This window comes from Moschus berezovskii, chromosome 1 (assembly GCF_049115385.1).
Source record: "Moschus berezovskii isolate FMDL1 chromosome 1, NW_MosBer_1.0, whole genome shotgun sequence".
NCBI lineage: Eukaryota > Metazoa > Chordata > Mammalia > Artiodactyla > Moschidae > Moschus > Moschus berezovskii.
The window spans coordinates 94,879,075-94,902,688 of NC_142460.1; the positions used below are offsets into that span (position 1 = coordinate 94,879,075).

The following is a 23,614-nucleotide window of genomic DNA, read 5'->3' on the forward strand; positions in this document are numbered from 1 at the left end:
GCTTGACAGCCTCTGACCAAACAGCCTCCTTGGGACACTCATAACTCTAAACACATCATCATCATCAGGAATAGAACGCGAGGATGAAGAACCATCTCATGACACTTGGAGAACTACCATTAATAACCACTTATGAATGGAGATGAGTCTGGGAGTTGTCACTGAGCGTTTTAAGAAGGTAACTTTCAGAACCCTCCTACACTGTTGGTGGGAATGTAAATTGGTGCAGCCACTATGGAGAACAGTATGGAGGGTCCTTTAAAAACTAAAAATAGAGTTACCATATGATCCAGAAATCCCACAGGCATAATCCGGACAAAACTCTGATTGGAAAAGATACATGTACCCCTAAGTTCACACCTGAATTCTTTACAATAGCCAATATGTGGGAGCACCTTAAATGTCCACCAAGAGAGGAATGGATAAAGAAGATGTGTTATATAAATAATGGAATATCACTCAGCCAGAAAACAGAATGAAATATGCCATTTGCAGCAACATGAATGGATCTAGAGGTTATCATACTAAGTGAAGTAAGTCAGACAGAGAGACAAATATCCTGTGATATCACTTACATATGAATCTTAAAAATGACACAAATGAACTTATTTACACAACAGAAGCAGACTCACAGAGATAGAAAACAAATTTAGGGTTACCAAAGGGGAAAGAGTGGGGAGAGATAAACTAGGAGTTCGGGATTAACAGATACACACTACTATATATAGAAGAGATAAACAGTAAGGACCTCCTATATAGTACAGGGAACTATAGTCAAGAACCTGTAATAAACTATGACAGAAAAAAAATAAGGCGACTTTCTGCTTGTTTGTCCCATTAATTTGTTTGTCCTACTCTGTGTATTTTAAAGCATTTCATTTTTCCTTTATGAGGCTGGTGTACAATCCTTTAAATGGCCCAAATCCTGACACTCTGGGACAAGTAGGAAGATTATAAAGTCATTTTCTTAAAGACTGTCCTTTCCCTGAGAAGTAAAAAGCAGCTGTCCTGTGAGAAGGGGAGGATGGGGAGGAGAGAAGGGTCCTCCCAAGCACTGGCACCTTCTGTGATCAGGATTGAGCTGGGTATTTCACCCATGATTTTTCTTCTCATCTGAGTTGACAAGGAGGCTTGGAGAAGCGACTAACTTATTAAGGACCCAGTCAGAGAAGACAGGCAGAGGTGGAAGACACTCTGGCAGTCTGAGCCCTTTTCTGAGGCAGAAAGAAAAGGGTGCAGCTGTGGTCCCTGGAGCTGGTGTCAGGAACTGGTTTCAAGAAGAAGATAGAATTTGCACTATCGCTCTCATCACAATCCCATTCTCTCTGTTGGACATGTCCTCTCAACCTCTGACACATTTAGTCCTCTGTCACCCCAAAAGCCCCGTGTCCCCTCCAGGATGGGCCGTTTCTCCCACCCTTCCCTCCGGGACCCCATCTCCCACTTCTGCTCTAGCCCCGTAGACTACTACCATGTCTACAGGTGCCACCCGCCAACCGCCACCCCCGTCTTAATTCTCCATCTGGCTGCTCAGCACTGCTACCTTCCTTACTGCTTTCTGGTCCCTCTGGTGGGCTCCTCTTCCTCTGCCTGCCTCAATAATATTGGGGAGCCCCAGACTGCCTTTCTGAACCCCTTCTTACCTTCTTACCCTGCGCCCAGACCCCTGAGAATCTGATGCCAGCCCCAAGCTGTCTCCCTAGAAAAGTGCTCCTGCACAGCACCTGCTTGACAGGCAATCTCAGGGGGGTCAGAGGTGGCCTCTCCCTCTCGTCCTCTATGTGTAGAGCCTGCTTGAATGGCTGCGGTTCTTGGACTCCACATCCAGCACCTTTCTGGACGGTGTCCTTACTGAAAGTTCCTCACATCTCCATCCCCACCCAGACCCTTCCCCTGAGCCCAGACCCTGATCTTGGACTCTGCTAGACAGTCTACACTGTGGCCCCATAGGGCTCGTATCCAGTCTGTCCGAGTGACTCTGCCGTCTCCCCACATGCCCTTCCCTGTGTTTCCTCCTCTTAACAGAACCCACCATCCACTCAGACACTCATGCTGAACACCGGCCTGTTTTCCTTCACGATTTTTTTCTCTTTCATCACCTGTGGCATGGACCGCTGTGAGTTCTCCAGAGGCTGCTCACCCCTACTTCCACAGTTATAAAAGCTGTGCTTTTATACATGGCACTCAGCTCAAGACTGCATTTCCCTTACAGGTAGTGGCAGCCAAGCAACTAAGTTCTGACTGATGGAATGTGATCAGAAGTGGTATGGATAGCCTCTAGGTCATTTCCATAAAGAAAAGAACTGAGCCCTTCACTTCCTCTTTCCTTGCTTTTCCTTTGGCTGGAATATGAATGTGAAGGCTGGAGCTGGAGCAGCTATTTTGGATATGAGATGGCAACCATGGATTGAGATGGGAATTCAATCTCAATTAGATAGATGGGAACTCAGTACCTGATGCAGCACCATTCCAGCTCTAGATGGAAAATAAGCACTCATTTAAACTCTTGCTTTTGGGGGCTCACTTTGTTGTCATCTTATCTCTATAGTAACAGCTCTCACTTACCCACCATAACCAATCCATCACTATGTTTTGCCAGTTTAACTCCTAATATAACTTTTGATTCAGGTTTCCCTCTCAGTCCTTGTCTTGTCCCAGCTCAGGCTTTCACCGTCTCCCATCTGAGCTACTGCTATACTTTTTCTCATGTCTCCATGCCCCTACCCCCTCCTCCCATGCAATCCGTCTTCTGCACTGCTGCCAGAGCTGCCTGTCCTCTCAGTGAGTCTCAGCCTCAGCACTCTTGACATCTCAGCCCAGATAACTCTTTGATGTAGGGGTACTGTCCCATGTCTGGGAAGATGTTCAGCAACATCTCTGACCTGTCCTCACTAGATGCTACTTGCATTCTCCAAGTTGTGACAACCAAAAATGTCTGTAGTCATTGCCAAATGTCCCCTGGGGAGCAGGGTGGCAAAATCACTATTGGTTGAAAACCACTGCTTGACACCAAGCTGATAAATCTCTCCTTGACTAAGCCCTTCCATGGCCCTCCATGGCCTGCAGAATGAGTCCAGCTGGTGGGACCCTTCACATGGCACACTCTGCTTTCTTCCCTCGATGGTGCTGCTACAGAACCCTCACACACACTTTGCCTATGGTTTATTTGCTACAGCTTGGATACGCCATGGTCTTTGGTGCCTGCGTGCCTTTGCAAATGCTATTTGTTCTTCTCAGAGTGCCCAAAGGCTGGCCCATCCTACCAGGCTTAGACCAAGAGTCATCTCCTAGGGGAAGCCTTCCTCTTGCAGCTCAGGCAGGCTGAGCAGCTCCCCTGTGTGGCCCCACTTCACACAGGCCTTATGCTTGACTGTGACCGTTCACGTGTTTGAGTCCCTTTCAGACAAATTCATTTCTGTACGCGGGCCCCTGGCCAGACCTGCTTTTCACTGAACACTCAGTTTGCTGAGTGAATGCTGGGGCTCCAAGCTGAGCAACCAGGATGGTGGAGGGAAGGGACTGTGTGATGTGTCCAAAGGGGGCTCTGGAAAGGGGTGAGTCTGCTCATGGGCCCCAAACGCCCAAGGGGCTGGCCCATGGGTAAGAGCAGGTAATGATGGCGTCTGAAGCAGGGGAGAGAGTCATTGGTAGAGGGCCCAGGCAGCTAGGTTTCAGTGTAATGAAATGAAACATTAAAAAATAGAACTTAATTTTTATCTTTTGAAATAGTCATTCTAATGATCAGTTAGATGCAATTCAGGAATGTATGTTTATTTAAAATTTTAAAATTGTAGTATGGTTGATTTACAATATTGTTTAAGTTCCTGATGCACAGTCCTCTGTGCCCTACAGGGGGTCCTTGTTGGTTATCTGTTTTACACATATCAGTGTGCATATATTAATCCCAGCTCCTAATTTACCTCTCCCTTCACCTCCCTCTCCTCTTTGGTAGTCATAAGTTTGTTTTCTGTGTTCCTGTGTCTCTGTTTTAGAATTAAGTTCATTTGTGTCTTTTCTTAAGAGAAACATACAGTTATAAAAAATCCTCCTTCATCATTGCTCCCTGCTCCCACTACTGTAGCAGTTTGATATGTATCCTTCTAGATCTTTTTCTATGTGTTTGTATAAGAGATACAGACAAAGATATATGTATATATATGCATGTATTAGTACACATGCAAACACATACAGATGTATAGCTGGTTGAAATTTTCTCTCACCTGCACTGTCCTCTGTTGTTTCTCCTTATATGTGTTGGTTTTTTAATAAAACAGAGTAAGTGATCAGAGACAGGTGATGGCTGCATCCCAGTCCTATTATGAGAGGCTGTCCAGGTGAGCAAAAGTGATGCCTATCTTTGGGATTCACTGCTCTGAGGAAAAAACCTAAAATTCCTCCTTCAGAGAGAAGCCAGGGCTGTGGGAATGAGCTTAGAACCACAACCATGCATCTGGAACTCAGGGGCCATGGACTTCTCTGCCTCTAAGACAGCTGGGCCACTGGGAGGGGAAGAACAGGTGAGGGCTAAACAGGGACACCTGGGAAAGGAGAGAAGTAGGGGGACAGGCCCTGGATGCCCATCCAGGCTGACCCCATAGGCAATGAAGAGCCATGCAATGGGAAAACTGAAGTTTTGTGCCATCTGGCTTTTTGAGTGATCGTGATCAGCAGAGTGTCTTCCTAAAACCAATTAGTGCAATCATGCACTTCCCTGGTGGCTCAGATGGGAAAGAATCTGCCTGCAATGCAGGAGACCTGGGTTCTATCCCTGGGTTGGGAAGATCCACTGAAGTAGGGAATGGCAACCCACTCCAGTATTCTTGCCTGGAGAATTCCATGGACAGAACAGCCTGGCAGGCTCCCGTCCATGCGGTGCAAAGAGTCAGGCACGACTGAACAACTAACACACTATATATTAGTCTGCTTAAAACATCATATATTTTTCTTGCTTAGCAAACAGAGATGGACCCCATCTTTTAAATTAGCTGCTTGGTGTGGGTTTCATGATGAGTGGAATCATTGTCTTACGGATGGACATCTGCATTGTTTACAATGATCTATTATTGCCAACAATGTTGCATGGACCCATCTTGAACATGTAGCTTCTTGCCCACATGTTTTCCCATCTGTGTATGTAGCACTGATGCTGGTAAATGGATTTACACATTTTGGATTTTGGTGCCTACTGCTCCACCAGTTTATATTCCCATCAAAGTGCATAAGACCACACACATCTCTCCGTGTTTTTTTTCTGCCCAACTACCAGGGTACTTCACTGTGTGGTAATGACCTCCCCACCCTGGAAGCAGACCAAGCAGAGTTATAACTTCATCTCTTGAGGTGGAGATGGGGGGGGGGGCTTCCTCCCCAGTGGGGAGGCTAGATCACATGGCCCCCAATTCCCTGGGTTCTGTGCTTGTTCCCCAAACTAGAGAAATGTGTGTGGGTGGGAGTGCAGAGTTCCCTGAAACTCTGAGACAACCTGGCCCTTCTGGTTCTCCCAGAGGGGGCTGGAAAGTGAGCCCTGAAGTTTACAGGGCCTGCGGGGAGTGAATCAGGCTTTTACTTTCACCAATAATAGATCTCACTTCTGGGGACTGGCTTGGATCATTTCGCTTTCTCTGTAGCAGAGAATATGCCTCCCTGTGAAAAAGAGGGGCTCAGTGAGCAGAAACCCAGACGTCCTGTAGCTAGATCCCCACGTACACTCTCTCTCTCTCTCTTTTTTTTTAATTGAAGTGTAGTTGATTTACAATAGCAAAGTGACTCGGTTATATGTATGTGAAGTGAAAGTCGCTCAGTCGTGTCGGACTCTTTGCGACCCCATGGACTATATAGTCTCTGGAATTCTCTAGGCCAGTGTACTGGAGTGGGTAGCCATTTCCTTCTCCAGGGGATCTTCCCAACCCAGGGATTGAATCCAGGTCTCTTGCACTGCAGGTGGATTCTTTACCAGCTGAGCCACCATGGAAGCCCAAGAATACTGGAGCAGGTAGCCTATCTCTTCTCCAGGGGATCTTACATATTCTTTTTTCTCAATTCCTTTCTATTATAGGTTATTACAAGATACTGAATTTAGGTCCCTGTGCTATATAGTAGGTCCTTGATGTTTCTCTATTTTATAAATGGTTGTGTGCAACTGTTGCCCATAGACACTGTTAATCTGGGAAACAGACCTCCCTGCACAGCCCAGTTACTGTACTGAAACCTAGGGCTGGTCAAAAGATCAGAGAAAATGATAGAAGTGCTCTGGAACCTGCTTTCTCTGTGAGCACCCATGGGTCCTCCGTGAAACCTGGGAACCCTGCTGTACTACACCTCCAGCAGTATGGCTTGGACTGTGCCAATCCCCTCCTCCAAAACCTTTGGGGGCTCCCTACTGCCTGCAGAGAGGCATTCCACCCCTCAAAGAGGCACTCCAGGCCTCCCTGTGGGGCCGTCACGCACCTTGGGCTCATGAAGTGTTTGACTGTGAGCTCTCTCTCCTTCCTCTGACTCCATGATTTTCCTTAATTGTCTCTGCATTTCCAGATCCAACTCATCTTTCTATTTTTAATTACAAAATTATTTATCTATTATTTTTGCCAAACTGTGAGGCTTGTGGGATCTTAGTTCCCCAAGAAGGGATTGAACCTAGGTCAAAGCAGTGAAAGCCCTAACCACTGGGCCACCAAGGAATTCCCTCTGCTCATCTTTTTAGATCACTTTGTACGTTTCAAGCCCTATCCCTTCAAATGCACCGAGAGGTATCAACCTTATCCCAGAGAAGCTTCTGTCAATGGCCTTCTATCAGGGGCCTCCCCTTCTAACCCTGACACTGCACCGATCACCACACAGTCACACTTCTGTCTATAGTATTATGTGTGTCCAAGCATACAGTGTGGTGGAAATAGCATATAATAAAGAATCTAAGGCTTGGATTTTAGATTCGCCACTTAGTAGGTAGCCTTGGGGAAATTAGTTAACTGCCCAAGGCCTCAGTTTTTCTATCTGTAAAATGTGGGCAATTACTCATACTCACAGGCTTATTTGGTAATCATTGGTTCTTGGCCAGGTCTATGTGTATGCGTATGCACACGAATGTGTGTGTATTGACTTCCTAGGGGACACTTGGCACTGGGTAGAGACATTTTTGGTTGTCACAATTTGGGAGGGATATTTCTGGTATCTAGTGGGCAGAGGTCATGCACATATGCATGCAAAGTTGCTTCAGTCATGTCTGACTCTTTGAGATCCCATGGACTGTAACCCACCAGGTTCCTCTGTCCATGGGATTCTCTGGGCAAGAATACTGGAATGGGTGGCCATGCCCTACTCCAGGGGGTCTTCCTGACCCAGGAATCAAACCAGCGTTTCCTACGACTCCTGCATTGGCAGGTGGACGACTCCTACATTGGCAGGCAGGTTCTTTACCACTAGCACCATCCAGGAAGCCCCAGGCAGAGGTCAGGGATGCCTAAGCATCCTACAATACATATGACAGCTCCCATGACAAAGAATCCTGTGACCCCAAATGTCAATAGTGGTGAAGCTGTGAAACCCAGTGGAGACAAAGTAATGCATAAATGCAATAAGGTGCCTGTGCTCTTTCTGGTTCATAGTACGTGCTCACTGAATGGCAGGAAATGTTTCCAATTCATCCCTGTGTTGTCCAACAGCTCCCAGGACAGGGCCTAGCACAGGGCAGCTGGGTATTAGGGTTGGGAAAGGAGGAAAGAAAGTAAAGAGGGAATATTCTTATTCTTGTAGGTTCTAAGGAAAAGCAGTTAAAGACTCAAATTTGGGAATGTGGAGGTTCCAGGGGAGTAGGGGGTCGGAGGGAGTTCTCCACATGGACTATTATTTGGAAGGGAGGCTGGTGGCTGAAGAGGACGGCTGGGAGCTGCGTGGGGATCCCCTCCAAGTTCTGCCTGCCCCTCTTGGGCCAGTATGACTTAATGGACCGGGCACTTTTTGTTTCTGGCTCTGAATTATGGGGCCATGGTGAGGAGGCATGCGGCATGATTCAGGTTGAAGGGCTTGACCATGGCAAGCCACCCAAATGACTATTCAGTAATAACACTACACACTTTTATGTTTTCCTTTCATCACAGATCTCAAAGCACAGTGCAAACATTAATTAAGACTCTCGGCATCCCATGAGGCGCTGTGTGTAAATATCACTCTCCCCACTTGGCTGCGAGGGTAACTTGAGCTGAGCAGGGCAGGTGGCTTGGTCCAGTGTGGCTCATAACTTGTTGAGGCTCCACCTTGGAGAAGCTGGGGCTTAACAACCTCCCCGCCCCTCCAACTATGACTTCTTTCTTCCCCTCCCAGGCCCTCTTGGTGATGCCATGCACAGACATGGTTTCTTACCCTCCCATTGGGGCAGCAGGTTGATGGCTCCAATGCAGAGGTGCAGGGCATAGGGAGACCCTCATTCTGACAGGTCACCTGACTGCCCTGTGTACCCACTTCTGCATGGGGCAGTGAGGGAACAGAGAACGATGTCAGAGGGGAATTGAAACACTGTTTTTAGGAGTGACACCCTGGGGGTAACTTTCCTCAGAATTTTCCCAAAATGTTAACACAGAGTCAACTGGGTTAAGCAAATAAGAGGGTTCCTTGTATTATTCTTGCAAATGTTCTGTAAACTTGAAATTACTTCTGAATAGAAGGTTTAAACGGAAAAGACAGATGCTTTTTCTAGAGCCACAACCCTTTCTTAGAACCGCAGCAGCCAACGCCGTTGAAAGTCCAAAAGAAACACTGGAGAAAAAGAGACAAGAGGATAACGTGTTCAAAAAAACAGACAACGCTCCCTTCCCACCCCAGTTCCCGGGCCGAAAAATAGCACAAAATCTGGCAGAAGGAAACCCCTTCCCCTGAGCGCTGCAGGCTTGCCTCCCCGGGTGATGCCGCACCGCTGTCCTCGCACGTCGGGGCGCTGCAGCGGCGCGCGCGCCCCTCCCTGCCACCGCGCCGACACTGCCCCTGGCGGTGACTCACGCCAGGCAGCCCTTAAATACGCGGAGGACCCGGGAGCCGCACTCATGCTGCAGCCTTGAGCCACCCCACGTCCTCCTCTCCGGCTCCCTCTGGTCGACGGCAAGCAGGCGGGTGGGCGCCGAGCTGCTGGTAAGTAGGCGGGTCGGCCTCCCGCCTCCTCCCTCCCTTCCACCGGACTGGAAGGACCCGGCTACCCTCCCCCTCCCTTTCTGCTGACCCCGCTCCCCCGGGGAAGAGAGTCCAGAAGAGGCAGGGCTGGCGCCGTGCCTGAGGATGCTCTCAGAACGCGCCTCACTGCTGCCCAGGCGCCTGGGGCCACAGCCCGCCTCTCCTGATCCCTGACCCGCCTCTGGCTTCACTTGTCCTACCCATCCCTGATGTCGACCTGAGATGCTGAGAAGATGTTTTAGATTGGCAAGACGCATGGAAAGTTGACTAAATTATCACACCAGTTACCCATCAAGTGTACCTCTTTCTGGATACTAGTTCAACCGGGAGAAGAGTTTTCTCTCTTTTAAGTTTCAGATGATTCAAACCCAGGTCCTCTTCTTCAGCACTTGCTATGGTGGCCACCAGTGGTCCATGGTGAATTTGGGTCTCTCGGGGGTTGCTGGGGGCTCCCCAGGCAAGAGCTGTCCTCTTTTCACAGACTGACTCACAGTTGCTACAAAAGCAGCTTCAGCAGATGTTATGGTGTCTGGTTTGGATTCCAATTTGGAATTCCGCTGTGGATTCAGAGTTTTTCCGGATGCTAAGTTTGTGTGTGGCTTAGGCCACTTTCCCCTCTTGCCTTGGCCGCTAATGGCTTTGGGTGGAGAGAGTCAGGACTGAAGATGGATTTGTGATGAGGGTGGTTTGCATTTAAGACTGTGACTGTTGCACCTTTACCAGCTTCTCTGATCACACGTAGAGGCAGGAGCGGGGCCAAGGAACCGACTGTGGAAAACCAGAACTTTTCTAGAGTTTCCCAGCCATGCTGAGTGTGAGAGTGCCAGTCTACCTCCAGGGCCAAATGCGTGACCTCTGAGCGGGCTGCGACTCTCTCTTGGATGACACATCACTCAGACTGAAGGTGCGAGATGCCCATCTGAAATGCTCTGGCTTCTCCTTTAGGATTATATCACCGTATCTCAACCAGTGTGGGCGCCACTGGCTCCATTATTTAGAATTTCTCTAATGGCTGTCACTTCTTACACTCTGCCTCGATTGAACATCTGGGGTACATTCAGGGCCAGACAGTCCTATTTGCCTGTGGTCCTGAGTCAGCCAGGCAGGCTCTATGGGGAGGAGACAAGTATGTGAGAGAGGTCAGGGCCAGGGAGAAGGGTTCTGAACAGACCCTGCAGAAAGTCAGGACATGAAAGGCTCTTCCAGGGCTGGAGACACTACTTGGCTTGCTCAGCAGATGGAAGGGGTGGTGGGGTGTGGGTGGAAGTAGATCCAGATGGGGAAAAGTCAGGAGAGCTGGGGCAGAAGCTGTTCCAACTCTGTCCTGCCAGCGCACGCTCCTGGGGCAGTGAATACATGGCAATTTGCTTCACTGAGTCCTGACCGCCAAAGACTGACTCCAGCTTCTGGTTTCACTGCCTCCCTGGGCTCTGGGGACATGGGATTAAGAAACTTCTTTCAAGATCCTTTGAGGAGGGGCTGATCCATTTTATTAAAGTTGGGCCCCCCAGGTGTTACCCTGAGAAGGGGGCTGTAGCCCAAGGCTTTTAAAATAAAACCCCAAGTGGGAGTGTCTCTTTGCTCTGCTGGCAAGTTTGTCAATATCTCCTGCTGCTTCTGCCAACCTAATTACAGCCCTGCTCTGGCCTCTTCAGGAAGCCCTACCTCCCCCTAACCCTGGGGCTGGAAAGGACTGGCTTTTTCGTTCTCATTTTCTTCTTTAAACAAATGAACTGTATGTTGACTTTGGTGGGCCACGAGAGATGGGGTCAGTGATTGAACCAGGTCGGGGATAAGGGTGTGACCACTCTTCCTTTGGGGTTCCAGGATGTGTTTGGGTGTAAAGTCTGGAACGGGGCTGTGTTTTGAGATGATGGGATCAATCCTTCTGGTTCCTTCCCTCCACTCTTCCAGGGCACTCAGGTGAAACTGAGCAAACATAAGCATCAGAGCAGACTTGAGGAAGAACATCTCCCAGACCATGCAGCCTGGGAGTTGGGAGAGGCACTTGACCTTGAAGAACCACGCTGGGCAGCTGGAGGGTGGACTGTAGATGAACCTGAGATCATTTTAGGATGGAGAGAGGGAAGCCACTTCTTTCTGCTTCCAGGTCAGACATGTGGTTGGTGAGGTCCTAAAGCCTCATGTTAAAGTTCAGGGGGTCACCAAGCATTATGGTTAGATAGAACCCTGATCTGGGTGTCTGGAGTCTTCCATTGATTATGTGACCTTAGGCAAGACCCCTCATTCCTCTGGGCCCCTTAGTTTTCCTCTCTAACCATTGACCAGATGGTTAGATCAGATGGGATCAGAAGACCCTGGTGCCTTTGGTGCCCTGCCCTCTCAGTGCTGCTTCTGGAAGCAGCCTCCACAGCTGGATTCAACTCAGTTCAGACCCCAGATTTATGACAGGGATGGAGAAAGGACCACTGAAGGAAACAGCGACAGAGGGGGCTGGGCCAGCTCTGTGTCCTGACCTTCAGCTCCCCCTATCCAGGGTTCAGTCTCTCTTTCCTGCTTGGCAGTAAACGACATATATCAGGAGTGTGGGGGCCCAGCTAACCTAGGTCTCAAGTGGTGGTAAGGGCTGTGGACCCCTGTGTCGGAGTCACTTGGGGAGTTTGTTAAATGTGCAGGGTCTTGGGCACCCACTCACTCCAGACCTCAGGATCAGGAGCTCTGTGGGTGGAGCCTCCAGAGATTCTGATTTTACTCAACAGGTGGATGAACAGTAATTGTAAGTAACATTTAGTAGGTACTCATTTGGGGCCAAGAGTGAGTCTAAGCGCTTTACATGTAATCCTCATTGATGTGATGCGGTGAGGTCGGTTCTATTAAGCAAACTTCCCAGGTACTTCCAGACAATGTTTGTATACTGATTGGGGTTGGGGGTGGTTACCGCATATCAGTGAGATGGGAGGTTAGGATGCAGTGACCCTCTTGGTGACTTCAGAGCCAGTGGACCATGTACAGAGGAGCAGCTGGACTGACGCTGACATTGGCTGAGTGAGGGAGAGCCAATACAGCTCCCTCTGTGAATGGGGCAACATCACAGTGCACACAAAGCCACGTTTTGGGAGGCCTCTCTGGGGGAAGGACACAGGCCAGGGAGAGAGATCTCCTCTCTGGGGCTCAGTTTCCCCAGATGGGCTAGGAGGTGGCCTCCCAGCTGAGCTCCCCAACCCATGAAATGGCTATCAGCCATGTGAAAATGCACCAGTTAACAAACAGGATTACCCTGCCTGGAAAACTTCTGAAGCATGATAGGCCTGAAAAGATGGATACGAGGTCCTCAAGCCTCAGTGTGAAGGTGGCACGGCTGATGGCTCCATGCGACCTGTAGGGGACGGTGGGAATGGCGGGGCTTGAGGCCAAATCTCCATTCTGCCTCCTGGAAGATATCAGAGCTGTCCAGGGGCCTTGGGAGTCTTTACAGGAGGGGAAGCTGGGGTCTGGAGAATTTACCTAAACTTACACTCCAGCTTAGAGTCAAGACTGGGTAGCACGTCCGTCTCTGAGGCTCTTTCCAAAATCTTTGCTCCGTGGCACTGAAATAAGAAGACGTCTCCTGCCACAGAAGCTCGTGTTTAGGGAATGTGAATGATGGTGCTAAACCCCACAGTCCCAGCCCACCAGCCAACAAAGCCCAGGGCTTCGCGGCTAATTATGTGTTTGCCCATGAGTCACATCGGCAGTTCTTGCTAAGGCGACACAGAGCCAGAGCGCCGGGTCCAAGAACTTCTCCTCCTGGGGAGGGACCATGTCAGAGTGCCCAGGTGAGCTGTCTGTCTGTCCTTCTGTGTATTGCGGGCTCAGTAAATTCCCCGGACCTGTGACAGACGCCAGGCTGGGCCCCCTCCAAGGACAGGGGCTGGTCGCTGCAGCGACTGAGAACGCGTTTGGCTGCTTGGAGGAGGAAGGTGTAATTAGGGTAGCTTTGTGGGACTTTAACTGGCATTTGTCATGGCTACCAAGCGGCGCAGGACAGCGTGGGCTATTAGGCCACTGTGTGCTGGGCTCCCGAGTGCCTAGGGCTGCCCTAGACGTTGGCTACCCTAACTGGAAATCTAAGGGCCTGCCTGGTGTCCAGCCCTGCTGCTGCGGTCCCTCTCTCCCCGGAGGCTCTGCAGCTGGGTTTGGAGTGGGCTCCCCAGAGGTCCTTTGGAGCAGTCAGTGTCAGCTGCAACAATAACAAGTGTTGGCAAGTAGGAGCCCTCGGCATGCGGTGCTTGGGTGGGCTCTGCAGACGGGAGGGTTTTATAAGGGGGAAAATCTGCAAATTCTTGCAATATTTGTCAAGCTGAGTGTGGTCTGTTTTAAACAACAGTGGCTCTGTTCCTATAAGGGAATTATCTTGTTCTTCCTCCTCCCAAATCACAAGGTACCTCCCCTAGCCCTGGGCCCTTCCTGGGCCTGGTTTGATGCCCCTCCCCAGCTGGGGAGTACAAACTCAGAGAGGTCTGAGATGTGTCCTCAGAAGGTACCTTGGCCCACACCCTCATTTATAGATGGGGAAACTTGAGAGGATGCCCTGGGCTTGCCAGGTTATGGGCACTTTAATTTAATTTCTAACACTTGGGCGACAATACCATTTTGAAGCATTCTGGGCATAGAAGCTGAGTACTGCATGGCTCATAACCAGAAGTGACGCTTCACCTTTGGTAAGTTAGTCCAGGTAGTGGCTCTCTCTCACACACATATCAAGGGGGTGGGCAAACACCCACTGCAGTCTGCGCGGACTCCCTGGGAGTGCAGACACTATTGTCTTGGTAGATGGCTCTCATGTCCTTGCTCTGACACCCAGCCTTAGAATCCTAACCTCTTGGGGATGAACAGGACACCAGTTGTCATCCAGCTCAGTACTCTACCAGGTGTAGGAACCTGTTCTCCAGCATCCTTACCAAGTAGTTGCTCAGTTTCTATTTGAACACTTTCAGTGATGGGGATCTTATTACCTTATAAGTTTGTCCATTCTGATTCTGACAAGCTGTCTTTGGTGATGAACTGAAATATGTGACCCCATAGCTTCTGCATGCTGGTTTGGACCTTGGAGGCCACATGAGTAAGGCTGCTTTCTTTATCCCAGGTCAGCCCTTGACATATATTAAGAAAGCGCTTGCAGATTCTTCACATCTCTTCTGGCTATTCATCCACAGTTCCTTCAGTGGGTGCAAGGATGTTCTGGTGTCTGCATCCCTTCACCCTCCTCAAACTCTTCTCCAGAAGTCCTTCAGGAGACCAGTTTATCACTGGTTTTCTTCAAGCTCAGGGTGAAACTGAGAACAGCACTGCTGATGTGGACTGATGAGGGCAGTGTAGAGGAAGCCTCCTTTGCTCCACTCTTAATACTTCTATTAATGCGATCTACAGTCACATTAGCTTTTGTGAGCAGACTTCCTTCTCTGTTACCATCAATTAAAAAGCCCTAACATCTAACGGTGGGTGTGAATTCACATTTTCAGCGCCCCCTATCTAAGCTGTTCATTTTCTGCTCTCAGGTTCTGGATCTGACATTTCTCTGTACAGGTTCATCCTTTAAATGTGTCCATAGCGGGTTCTGGCCCCCTTCCTTTACAGCTTGGTTCATTACTCAAGCTGTTATTTCCTTTCTTCTCTCTACAGTTTTCCATACTTATTTGAGTCTTTGAAGGGAAAGCACAGCAGGTCAAGGCTTGGATGGGTTGTGACTAAGGCAACAATCAAGGTCTGGGGTGGGATGAACTTGGGTTCTGTCCTTAGAGTAAACTTTAGGGGGAACAGGGGAGGGTTGCTCTGAGTTCTAGGTAAGGAAGCCTGGACTCTTCTGAGTTATGGACCAGACTCAGGACCCCATGAGTTCAGGGGAGCAAAGAGTGGCCAAAGAAATACCTTGTCTACCCAGTCAGTTTACGGCCTTATAGACCATCATTTGAAATTCTCTCCTCTGACTCAGAGCTTTTGCTCATTAAAAGGAGAGGCATGGAGAGGCACTGCATTAACACTCAAAGTTCTCATCAGGTATCTGAAGATCTTGGCTTGAGGCTTTAAGCCTCAGTTTCCCTGCTTCCTATGTCCCTTAAAATGATGGGAATGCATGATTGGCAGTTCTTAACCCTTTGGGAGTTAAAGACCTCTTTGAACCTCAGATGGAAGTTACAGATGCTCAACACATACACAGAAATCCTTCATCCCTTGACTAAGAATGCCAAGGTTAAAAGCACTTTGAGGCCTTCCTGCCTGCAGGTCTCTAAGGGCATATTGTGGGTGAGCTTGGCACATGCTCACACCTTTTCACAGTGCTGTACAGATCACCCCCACAGCCTTTCTCCTATCTGCCCCTCACAATCGCCTCAGGTGGGGACAGTGGTTATCAACATCACTGAGGGTGAGGAAGCTGAGCCTGGAGGCCTCAAGCTTCATTCAAGATCTAACAACTAGTTAGTGGTCCTTAAACATTCACATAGGGCCCAAGCCCCATGCCCCATTCTCCACTTTCTATTCAGTTCATAGGCCTGAACTCAAATACCGAAAGTTCCATGACTTTGGATCCATTCTCAGATCAGTACCATGTGTGAGAGAACATTTGGGCCTACCTACCACCTTTCAGTGTGTCTGACTGTTTGTGAGCCCCTGGACTATAACCTGCCAGGCTCCTCTGTCCATGGAATTCTCCAGACAAGAATACTAGAGTGGGTAGCCGTTCCCGTCTCCAGGAGATCTTCCTGACTCAGGGATCAAACCAGGGTCTCCCATATTGCAGGCAGATTCTTTACTGTTTGAGCCGCCAGGGAAGCCCTCTCAGCTCAAAGTACATCCTAAGTTTTCTGGGACTTACTCAAGGCCACTTGATGTTTCTTTTGGAAAGTTGGTTTGGTACCCAGAAGGCAGATTCCAGACATCAGCTGACCCACAGCAGTCCTTTCAGCAAGACAGGAAGTGGTGTGGGTAATTTCCTTTTATTGGAAAGGTGGTTTGCATTAAACCTAGATGAAGCACCTGTGAAAGAGTTAACATGGGGGCAGGCTGTAGATGGTAGTGATGGGGCAGGGCGGGGCCCAGGGAGAGCAAAAACTGAGCTTCCCTGCAGTCTTTTCCACCAGATCACTGCATGGTCCCGCTCTGCTGGCTGCCGCAGCTCCTCCCACCAGCCTCCATGTTCATGGCCTCAGCATCTTCCCCCTGGTTCAGGCCCGGTTCATTTGTTCTCATCTCCTATTGGTTTCTCCTGAGGAAGCCATGTTCAGCCAGCAAGTCCAGGAAATGAGAGGGACACGGAGATGGATAAGATACTATTCCTGACTTAAGGAACTCGTCAGGCTGGGGCACCAGCAGCCCTGCCCTTGTGAAGCCTACTGAGTAGTGAGGCAGACGGGGTCACGGGGATGCCACATGTGGCCTCTGTGGCTGGGTTGGGAGGGAGGTTGGGAAAACCATTGGCCTTTGAGGGCGACTAAAGCCGACTCATGGAATCCTAAGGTGGCGGCATGTGAAGTGTGGGAAAGACTTGAATGAGGAGGACCGAGAGCCCTCTAGGTTGGGGAGATTGCTTGGGCAAAGGCCTGGAAGTAGGAAGGCTGGTGGGAAAGATGAAGAGGCTTGCAGATCAAGCTATAGGTAGCACGAGATGGGCACATGGTCATGGGGTTCAAAGGCAAGCCGGTGTTTGGCACCCAAGGTTGACGCTGGCTTAAAAGTAGCTGCAGTGTCGGTGAGGCAGTCCTGACCCGTGTACTCTCTCTCCCTTTGCAGAGGCCATGCCACTGAAACATTATCTGCTTTTGCTGGTGGGCTGTCAGGCCTGGGCTGCAGGCTTGGCCTTCTATGGCTGCCCGAGCGAGTGCACCTGCTCCCGGGCCTCCCAGGTGGAGTGCACGGGGGCGCGCATCGTCGTGGTGCCCACCCCGCTGCCCTGGAACGCCATGAGCCTGCAGATCCTCAACACACACATCACTGAACTCAATGAGTCCCCCTTCCTCAACATCTCGGCCCTGATCGCGCTGCGGATTGAGAAGAACGAGCTGGCCCACATTGCTCCCGGGGCCTTCCGCAGCCTCGGCTCGCTGCGCTACCTCAGCCTTGCCAACAACAAGCTCCAGATCCTGCCTGTTGGCCTCTTCCAGGGCCTGGACAACCTCGAGTCACTCCTGCTGTCCAGCAACCAATTGGTGCAGATCCAGCCGGCCCACTTCACCCACTTCAGCAACCTCAAGGAGCTGCAGCTGCATGGCAACCACTTGGAGTACATCCCTGATGGGGTCTTCGACCACCTGGTGGGCCTCACCAAGCTCAATCTGGGCAAGAACAGCCTCACCCACCTGTCACCCCGGGTCTTCCAGCACCTGAGCAATCTCCAGGTCCTCCGGCTGTATGAGAACAGACTCTCAGACATCCCCATGGGCTGTTTCGACGGGCTCAGCAACCTCCAAGAGCTGGCCCTGCAGCAGAACCAGATTGGAATGCTGTCCCCTGGCCTCTTCCACAACAACCGTAACCTCCAGAAGCTCTACCTGTCCAACAACCACATCTCCCAGCTGCCCCCTGGCATCTTCCTGCAGCTGCCCCAGCTCAACCGGCTCACGCTCTTTGGGAATTCCCTGAAGGAGCTCTCTCCCGGCATCTTTGGACCCATGCACAACCTGCGGGAGCTGTGGCTCTACGACAACCACATCACCTCCCTCCCCGATAATGTCTTCAGCAGCCTCCGCCAGCTGCAGGTCCTGATCCTCAGCCGCAACCAGATCAGCTACATCTCCCCGGATGCCTTCAACGGGCTGGTGGAGCTGCGGGAGCTGTCCCTCCACACCAATGCACTGCAGGAGCTGGATGGAAGCGTCTTCCGCATGTTGGCCAACCTGCAGAACATCTCCCTGCAGAACAACCGCCTTCGGCAGCTCCCCGGAAACCTCTTCGCCAATGTCAACGACCTGTTGACCATCCAGCTGCAGAACAACCAGCTGGAGAACCTGCCCTTGGGCATCTTCGATCACCTGGGGAAGCTGTGTGAGCTGCGGCTCTATGACAACCCCTGGAGGTGTGACTCAGACATCCTTCCACTCCACAATTGGCTCCTGCTCAACAAGGCCAGGCTGGGGACAGACAGCCTCCCTGTGTGTTTCAGCCCAGCCAGTGTCCGTGGCCAGTCCCTCATCATCATCAATGTCAATGTTGCTGTCCCCAGTGTCCAGGGCCCAGTGGTCCCCGAGGTGCCCAGCTACCCAGAGACGCCGACATACCCGGACACATCCAGCTACCCCGACACCACCTCCATCTCCTCCACCACTGACTTCACCAGCCCTGCACAGGACTACACCGATCTGACCACCATTGAGACCCCCGATAGTCGTGACACGGGGGGCATGACCCGGGCCCAGAGTGGGCTGGCCATTGCGGCCATTGTCATCGGCATCATTGCCCTGGCCTGCTCCCTGGCCGCCTGCATCTGCTGCTGCTGCTGCAAGAAGAGGAGCCATGCAGTCCTGATGCAGATGAAGGCACCCAATGAGTGTTAGAAAGGAGGGCTGGAGGAAGGGCTGGGGGATGGCGGGACCCCCAGAGGACCGGGGATGTCACTGTGCTGCCTCCACCTCTGGGTCCAGACACCATCCCCTGTCCCTCTCTCTCAGGTCCCCTAGAGAAAGGCACCCCTACCTTTTCCTGACCTGCCTGGATCTCCTGTAGATGAGGTTCTGGCAGAACCTTCTTACTACCAGGGAGATCTAACATGCCATGGAAAAAATCCTGTGGTGGTCCCTATCCACATCCCTGGGCTTCTTTCAATAAAGCCCCTCCTCTAACGCTCACCAGCTCCCCTCCAAAACTTGCCTTCCCTGTGTCTGTGCCCCTGCTGGCCTCTACAGGCACAGTGATCACACACCTGCCACTTTGTGGGAATAGTTCTCCACCGGGACAGCCCCTCTCCCAGGTATTATATAAGTTGATCCCCCTTCTTTGTTCCTCTTGTTTGTGGCATTGCTCCACCCTGTCCCCTCTCATGAAAAGTCTCTCTTCATTTCCTGCTCCTGAAGGCAAGGTGACTTTTCTCCTCAAAGGAGGCTTCAAACCTTTTAGCTGCTTTTTCAAGAACTGCCAAATGCCCTGGCTTTCAGGATGCTATGAGAGAGAGAAAGGGAAAACTGAGGCTGCTCAGTTACTGAAGGCAGAGCCATCATCAGTATCTCTCTTGTGATTTTTATCTGGAAAAGGAAGAAAGGCACCGGTGCAACAAGTTTTGCTTCTTTAGAGAATATTTCTGAACTGCAAACTTTGCTTTGAAAATTTTAGTCCTTTAAGGAATAAAATCATGTAGAAGTTCTGACCTCCCCAAAACATGAAAGTCAGCTTATTGGTATTGGATGGAGAAAGCAATCTGGTACCTGGGGTCCTTGTGTTCACCTGCAAGGTTTTTCTCTTTTAACTGTTTCTGGAAATGTAACCTACATACAGAAAAGTGGGAGCATGCTAGTGTAAGGTTTGATGGATTTTCACAAACTGTACATACCTGTGTGATTAGTACCCAGTTCAAGAAATGAGACATCACCAGGACCCTCCATCTGGGGCTTTTACTGGAGAAGACTGGGGCTTGGGAGGTGGCATGGACTTACCTGGGAACTGGCTCCCCACAGATCAGGATGGGCCCCTGCCTGCTCTCCCCTTGCAGCCAGTCCTTGCAAAGGCCCAGCTACCAGCGGTGGAGGAGAAGAGGTAGGTATACTCTAGCCTGAGCAGGAAATTGTATTCAATGCCAGACCTTCAGGCACCCAGACTGGCCAGGTCAGAAGCATCTCAACTAGAGAGGCCCACGCAACCACACATCTTACCCTGCCAACAAGCTGTCTGTTGCTCATTGGAGGTTCCTCTGCTTGGGCCTTTTATGGGCATGAGATGCCCTATATCTGTTTTTAATTTTCACTCTGCATCTGGGGAAGTGAAATAGCTCAGAGATGAGATCCTTTAATTGGACAGCCAAGTATAATAGAACCCAGCAATCCCTCTGGTCGTGGTAAAATTCTCCATAGACATTACAGTCAGCTAGAAACTGAACTTCAGCATTCTCACACACAGCAGGCAACATGGATACACAGAGGGTCAGACTGGGTCAGGGACCTCTCTGAAGCTTCTCCCTGCCTGTAGTCTGGTTGCAACAGTTGAGTGCTTTGGTTCAGCGTTGCAGTCACATGAATACCTGCCCTGGCCACCATTCCTGCTGCACACATATTCACACTAGTAAAGGAAGTACACTCATGACAATGCATGTCTTTCTCTGGACAACTGGTATACCACTTTAGAAGCAGAAACAGTGAAATGGAGACTTTCAGGTGTCTGTATCTGCCCAGAAAAGTGCTGAAGCCAATACTGTACAGATTTGGAAATCTGCCATCAATCCTGACTGGCCTTTACTAGTTCCCTCTGCCACATGAGACAAATAAGAAATCCATTTCGGCCTTAACAGCATGGTGCTGACAGGTCCCAATGAAGAGTCCAGGAACAGATGTGTGTTAAGAACTAGTGCATTTTGTAGCTTTTCACTCTCTGTCACAGGAAATCTGGGAGAGATGTTGTTAGAGGGAAAAGACATTATCTCCCCAAGGTAAATCTGGGTCTCCAAAATGTTTTCAAAATATTTATAGTACCTGGTAGACATGTACCAGGGTTTGCCAGGGTCCAAAAGGAAATGAGCCTAGAGCTTGGGGCTTGAGCATCATTCCCAATGGTGACCTGCCTTGTTGATCCTAGCCCCAAAGGGGAAGCATGGTTCCCCTCCTCCAGACAGGAAGCATGGTTTGGTACCACATTCCTCAAAGGACTCCTTGTAAGGAGGCCCCAGCATCTCATTGTGCAAGGGTACAAGTGGGCCAGAGATATCAGAAAGGTAAGGAAGGAGTCTTCCTCATCCAGTGTGACCTGTCAAGCAGAGCCCAGAACCCCTGGGTATTGATAGCATTGGTCATGACCTTGGAATATCTTCCTCTCTGGCCCAAGATACCTCGTGTGTCTCCAGATCAAAGGCTGGCCTGAGGGCAGCGGTCCTCAGATGACTCGCAGGGAGGCATCCTGGGTGGGGCTGGTGGAACCTTTTCCTGACCTTCTGAGTGCCCCTGGTTCTTTCTCCATCAGAGACTGGAGGGAACCATTGAGCCTCCTCTTCCTTGGCAGGCCATGTGGTCTCTCTAAACCATGTTGTCTGGTCAGGAAGCTGCCAGAAAAGGTGGGTGGAGTTTCCTTTCCAGCAGGCTCTTGGTTCTTGGCATTTGCTCACTTCTTGGGGCTGAAGTGAGCTGCTTGGTTCTCCAGAGTTGAGCTCACTTTTCTCCGTAGCTCACTGGCTTCTAGTCCTTCTTGTCAGTTCTCCATTTGGAGTGGAGGGTCAATATTGGAGGAAAGATAATAAAAACTGGTTAGAACCACTGTTTTTCAAAGATGTTTACTCTGTATAGATACCCTTCAAAGCACTTAGCAGGCATTTTCTTTTTAACCCTCACAACAGCCCTGTGCAGGAGTGGTACATGTGTGAGGATCTAAAACCTCTTGCTTCTGCAACTTTATTTAACAGGCTGTGAGTGTTGCTTCTCTCTTTAAGCTCATACAAGAACTCATGGCCTGTCCTAGGCTTTCACTGCTAAACCAAGGAAAATGGGAGTCACTGTCTTGTTGCTCCCCGTCATCTTAGCTATTCGACCCCACCTGGTACTGTGCGGATTCAAAGCTTTGTAAATACAGGAAAAGTTAAACTCATCCATCCATTAAAGAAAAACTGGCTTTCCTCAAGGGAATGTTGGGCTGAGTGTATATTGTTCCTCCTTCTCAGGATTTAAAGGCACAACACCGTTCTCAGAACTCTTCACAGGCGCAAGGGCATTGCCACAGGTGTCTGTGTAGTGCAGTATTGGGAATCATTTCCAGACTCAGGAAGTTTATGAAGAGGAGGCAGCTACAGATAACTAGATAGCTGGAGTTGCTAGAGAGACATGGGAGGTAGCCTGCCTTTAGCTACACATCACCTGAAGAAATCAACCCACAGACCCCACAGCTGGAACTGAACTGGAGTTGCTGGGGAGGTAGTGGTGGTCTGGGGGAGGAGATCACGGCTGTAGTTCAGAGAGGGGTGTGGTGGGCACTCCTCCAGGCCAAACTCCTCCCTATCTGAGCTTTCTTCTTCACCCAAGGAGGGATTGTTCTCACCAACTCATTGCCTTCATGCTGCCTTCAAAAGTGGATTGATTTTGCCTCACTTAGGGAATCACTGCAAATAGTCTCAGGCGCTTGGTGATGCATTTAGAGCTTTTAGGCCCCCAGGGTTTTATAGAGTGTGAGCCCTGGTGGGCGAGGTGGGGGGTCCATCTTTGCCGGATGCTGCTTGTAACAGATTTGGAGTACAGAATCAACAATAAACGGTATACACAGGGCACATGTGCTCCTATGGGTGCCCTGGCTAAGGGATCTCGCTGTTGATTCTATGCTTGTCACACGAATGCAAGGCTGACCCAGACAGCTCTTCACAGACCCCAGATATTCAGGGCTGGGAAAGGCCTTTGGAAAGTGAGTGGCATCAAAATGATGTCTTGAGGTCACGGTGGCTGGATGGATCCTTAGGAATAGTCTCAACCCATTTTATAGATGGAGAAAATAAGATCAGGACAGGAAATGAATTTCTCATAGTCACCTAGTGAACTAGTGGCTGAGCTTGCAAGACAACTAGGCCTCCAGACTCCCAGCCTGGAGCTGCTTCTATGTCTCAGAAAGGCGTGACTTTCCCTCAGTGTTCATCAAAGTGCACAAGCATTCACACTCATGCACACACAGGTGCATGCTAGCTTTGGTGGGTAGGACTCTCCTGCACACATCTGGACTCTTCCAGGACTTAGCACCCAGGCTCAGTGAGCCCCGGGCTCTCAGAAGACACTCTGTGAGTGAAGGCGACTCTCCAGGTGTCCAGAAGTCCCTGGCACCTTTTCAGGCCTCCAGTTTCGAGGATTGTCACCGCTGCTGGTGCAAGTCCAGGGTTTATGAGAAGGGTAGTCTTTTCTCTGTCCTTGCATCCCACTGCCATGCCCAGGAAGAGGGCTTCAAACCATATTTCCCGGGCTCTCTTAGCTCTTCAATCCCTTCTGCCGGGTGTAACCCTGTCCCAGGAGGCTGGGCCTGGTGAGGGTCAGTAGTGTGTTCACTGTTTCACGAAGCAGGATCCTATCAATGCTGGGACAGGGCCTTATGCACCTTCCCTACCGCCGAGCCCATCCACTCAAGATGGGAGCCTGGAGTTCCAACAATGGAGAAAGAGTGAGCGCCTATCTCCCATCTCCCAAAAGATGCCTGGAGTTCTTAATACAAACCTGCCCTCCACACCTGCACATCTGCCCAGGGTCCTGCCAGCAGCACAGACCCACTGTTTGATTTCACACAAGTGCATACGAATGAACACACACACACTCACACTCGCTCTCCTCACTCTGCTCTGCAGCCCCTGCATGAACACCTTCAA

At 50.2% G+C, this 23,614-nt stretch overlaps 1 protein-coding gene across 2 annotated transcripts; it reads left to right on the plus strand.

Moving 5' to 3' along the window:
* LRRC15 (leucine rich repeat containing 15) lies at positions 1-22,531 on the plus strand. 2 transcript variants are annotated; one of them, XM_088838068.1, is made up of 2 exons: positions 1-178; positions 16,885-22,531. In XM_088838068.1, the coding sequence occupies exon 2, from the start codon at positions 16,890-16,892 to the stop codon at positions 18,642-18,644; it is 1,755 nt and encodes a 584-aa protein (XP_088694194.1). In that variant the 5' UTR covers positions 1-178; positions 16,885-16,889; the 3' UTR covers positions 18,645-22,531. The 2 variants fall into 2 exon arrangements, with proteins under 2 accessions (XP_088694194.1, XP_055263606.1); XM_055407631.2 differs by lacking the exon at positions 1-178 and adding an exon at positions 8,978-9,117.
* The last annotated feature ends 1,083 nt before the right edge of the window (positions 22,532-23,614 follow it).